This window comes from Austrofundulus limnaeus, unplaced genomic scaffold, assembly GCF_001266775.1.
Source record: "Austrofundulus limnaeus strain Quisiro unplaced genomic scaffold, Austrofundulus_limnaeus-1.0 Scaffold675, whole genome shotgun sequence".
Taxonomy (NCBI): Eukaryota; Metazoa; Chordata; class Actinopteri; order Cyprinodontiformes; family Rivulidae; genus Austrofundulus; species Austrofundulus limnaeus.
In genome coordinates, this window is record NW_013953077.1 from 161,116 (window position 1) to 163,697 (window position 2,582).

At 39.7% G+C, this 2,582-nt stretch overlaps 1 protein-coding gene across 1 annotated transcript; it reads left to right on the forward strand.

Moving 5' to 3' along the window:
- The first annotated feature begins 106 nt into the window (after window positions 1-106).
- On the forward strand, window positions 107-1,250 carry LOC106531779 (neuromedin-B). The gene is made up of 3 exons (XM_014027701.1): window positions 107-418; window positions 521-711; window positions 995-1,250. Exons 1-3 carry the CDS (start codon window positions 253-255, stop codon window positions 1,046-1,048), a joined length of 411 nt encoding a protein of 136 aa, XP_013883155.1. The 5' UTR covers window positions 107-252; the 3' UTR covers window positions 1,049-1,250.
- Window positions 1,251-2,582: the final 1,332 nt, after the last annotated feature.

The window sequence follows — 2,582 nt, forward strand, 5'->3', positions numbered from 1 at the left end:
TTATTATTGTTATTGCTTAAACCTTTCTGTTTTGGTGCTTAAATTACGCGCAACTGCTTCCTTCGTATCCTCGTGCACAAACTAATTTGATGAACGTGCACGCGGTGAGCTGAATGAAAAGCAGCTCCACGCCTGACGGAGGAAAGCCCACTCCCACCAGGAGAGCCTATAAAAGCGGGATGCCACTGAAGCATCCAGCTCTTTGTTTATGTTTCGGTGAAGCTGCTCCTGCAGGACAGCCGGAGCGCAGAGATGAGAGGACCCCCCCTCAGACATGTCTGCCGCTGCGGCTTGCTCACCTACCTGCTGCTCTTCTCCTTCATGTCTTGGAGCGCTGCGGTCAGTTTCGACCTGACTGAGCTCAGGAATAAAGTTGCCAAAATCAAAGTGAACCCGAGAGGCAACCTTTGGGCAACAGGTGAGTTCGCTTTTTTCAGTTATTTGTAGCCTCGTGATTTGCGTCTCCGGTTTTACGCACTTAAATGAGCGCGCGCTGCTTTTTTTTTTTATGCTTTGGCAGGACATTTCATGGGGAAGAAAAGCGTGATGGACGCCCCCCTGCTGCCCTCAGCTGAGGATCAGGCAGGGGACTCGGTGGAAGTCAGCCTCCCCGCCGAGCAGAGCTCCCTCTGGGAGCTTTTTCAACACTTTCTGCGCGTCGTGGCCATGCAGGCGCAGGTGGACGCGCACGAGAGCCGCTCCAAAAAGCAGGTGAGAAGCACATTTCATCCAAACCCTTTTTTTTTTTTTGGACACAAATGATTAGAAAAATCTACGGAAGAAGAACATGGCCACAGAGCAAATGGATATATTTTATGAATTCTGACCTATTATTATTATTATTGTCAGAATTGGGAAAAAAAAAAGTCAAAATTTAAGGTCAAAAGTCAGGAAATTGCTCTGTGGTCCAAATCGTCTTCTGTAAATAAATAAATAAATAAATAAATAAATAAATAATAGTTAAATTTAATATTTTTCTCAATCTCTCTTTCAGGAAGCGGACGTGTTGACAAAGATTTTAGAAAACTACATCCAGAGCAGAAAGTGATGCTGACGTTGAAACATCTGGAACGCATGAACACATGATTTTGTTTCCCCTCCTCCTCAGAAACAACCTTTGCTCGTCATGATTCTTATTTATAGTAATTTCATGTTTACAATCTGCTGCATCCCCACATTCCCCAGTTTATATTTGGTGTTGTCATTTATTTTTGTTTAGTTATTTATTAATAAAATGAATATTTGCAATGTGTTGACTGATGTGCAGTAGATAAATTATACACTTTTTTCACTTTATGACTTATTTTTTTATGAAAATGAATATATTTCTATTTTTCTCCTTTTGTGTTGTTGCTATATTGAGTCTTATTCTTAAAAAAATAAATCAGAATGAATCTTATAAACAAAGCCATCCTAAAATCCTCATGTTTGCCCATTTTTTTTTGAAGAAAATGAGTTTGACTCATTCTTTTTTGTCTTCTTAGAAGCTAAAATGATGCTAACAAAAGCATTTTTGAGTAAATATAGCCTACAGGCTCCTTGAGTTTTGTAATAATTGGCTGAAGATGCCTGAAATGACCTCCACAATTTGGGTTTTCATAAAAAGCAACTTTTCTTGGGTGTTATGTTGCAGCAGCATTCAAAGCACCTCTTATATAAATGTAAATGTAGGCAGCTTGCATAAATCACAGCTTGAGTATTTCAACATGAAATCAATACGTTTTTATACTTTTTCTGTCCTTTGCATGAAAGGATGATCTGTTCTCTCAATCGATGGAAGAAGTGAGACATGAAGCTTTTTCTGCCTTCGGCTGCGTTGTGGTGTTTGAAACAGGAAGTCTATTTCAGTGTAAAATAAAAGTTTCTGAAGCAGGGAAGAGTTCAGGAGGTGCAGAAACATCTCAGACTATTTAACTTAAAGAGATGAGAACTGTGTCGTCTGGATGGGTTTTCAAGCAGTACAGGGAAAAAAGAGAGAATAAACCACGACCTCAAAAACATAATGAAGTTTTACAGCTGTGTGCTTTGTTGAGCTTCTATAGACAGGGTTTCAGAGCAAAGTATTAGTCATTTGAGAGGCTGCTGCTGCCGACAGGTGCTGCAGGTGGATTGTCAGAAATGGGGTCAGAATCATCTAAAATCACCTTTAAAGTCTCACAACAAAAATCTGCACACAAACACTAAATAAGTTCAACTTAAATATAGACAAACTCAGAATTTGACAAAAACCTTTCTTTTAGATGCACATTGAAGATTGGTTCCCACGTGTCAGAAAGTAGGTTAGAACACCAGATAAAGAGGAACAATTTAATAAATAAGGATGTTCAAAGGGCGATGGGGACTCTGTGAGAAAGCATTTCATCCAACGCTTTGATGGAAGGGAGAGAGGAGAATAAAAGGTGTGAAGAAAATGTTCTGTTTGTGTGAATGTGTCTGTTTTTCATCTTCAGTCTAAACTTTTCTCATTTTTTCATTCATCAGAAACGACAGGTAATTCAGCTAGATGCAAACTGTAGTGACTGTGTGTGTGTGTGTGTGTGTGTGTGTGTGTGTGTGTGTGTGTGTGTGTGTGTGTGTGTGTG

Bases quoted from the DNA above. Each gene is read 5' to 3' on its own strand.
- LOC106531779 (XM_014027701.1), top strand. From the start codon at position 253: ATGAGAGGACCCCCCCTCAGACATGTCTGCCGCTGCGGCTTGCTCACC. The intron at 419-520 runs GTGAGTTCGCTT...ATGCTTTGGCAG, and splicing joins AGGCAACCTTTGGGCAACAG to GACATTTCATGGGGAAGAAA. The intron at 712-994 runs GTGAGAAGCACA...TCTCTCTTTCAG, and splicing joins AGAGCCGCTCCAAAAAGCAG to GAAGCGGACGTGTTGACAAA.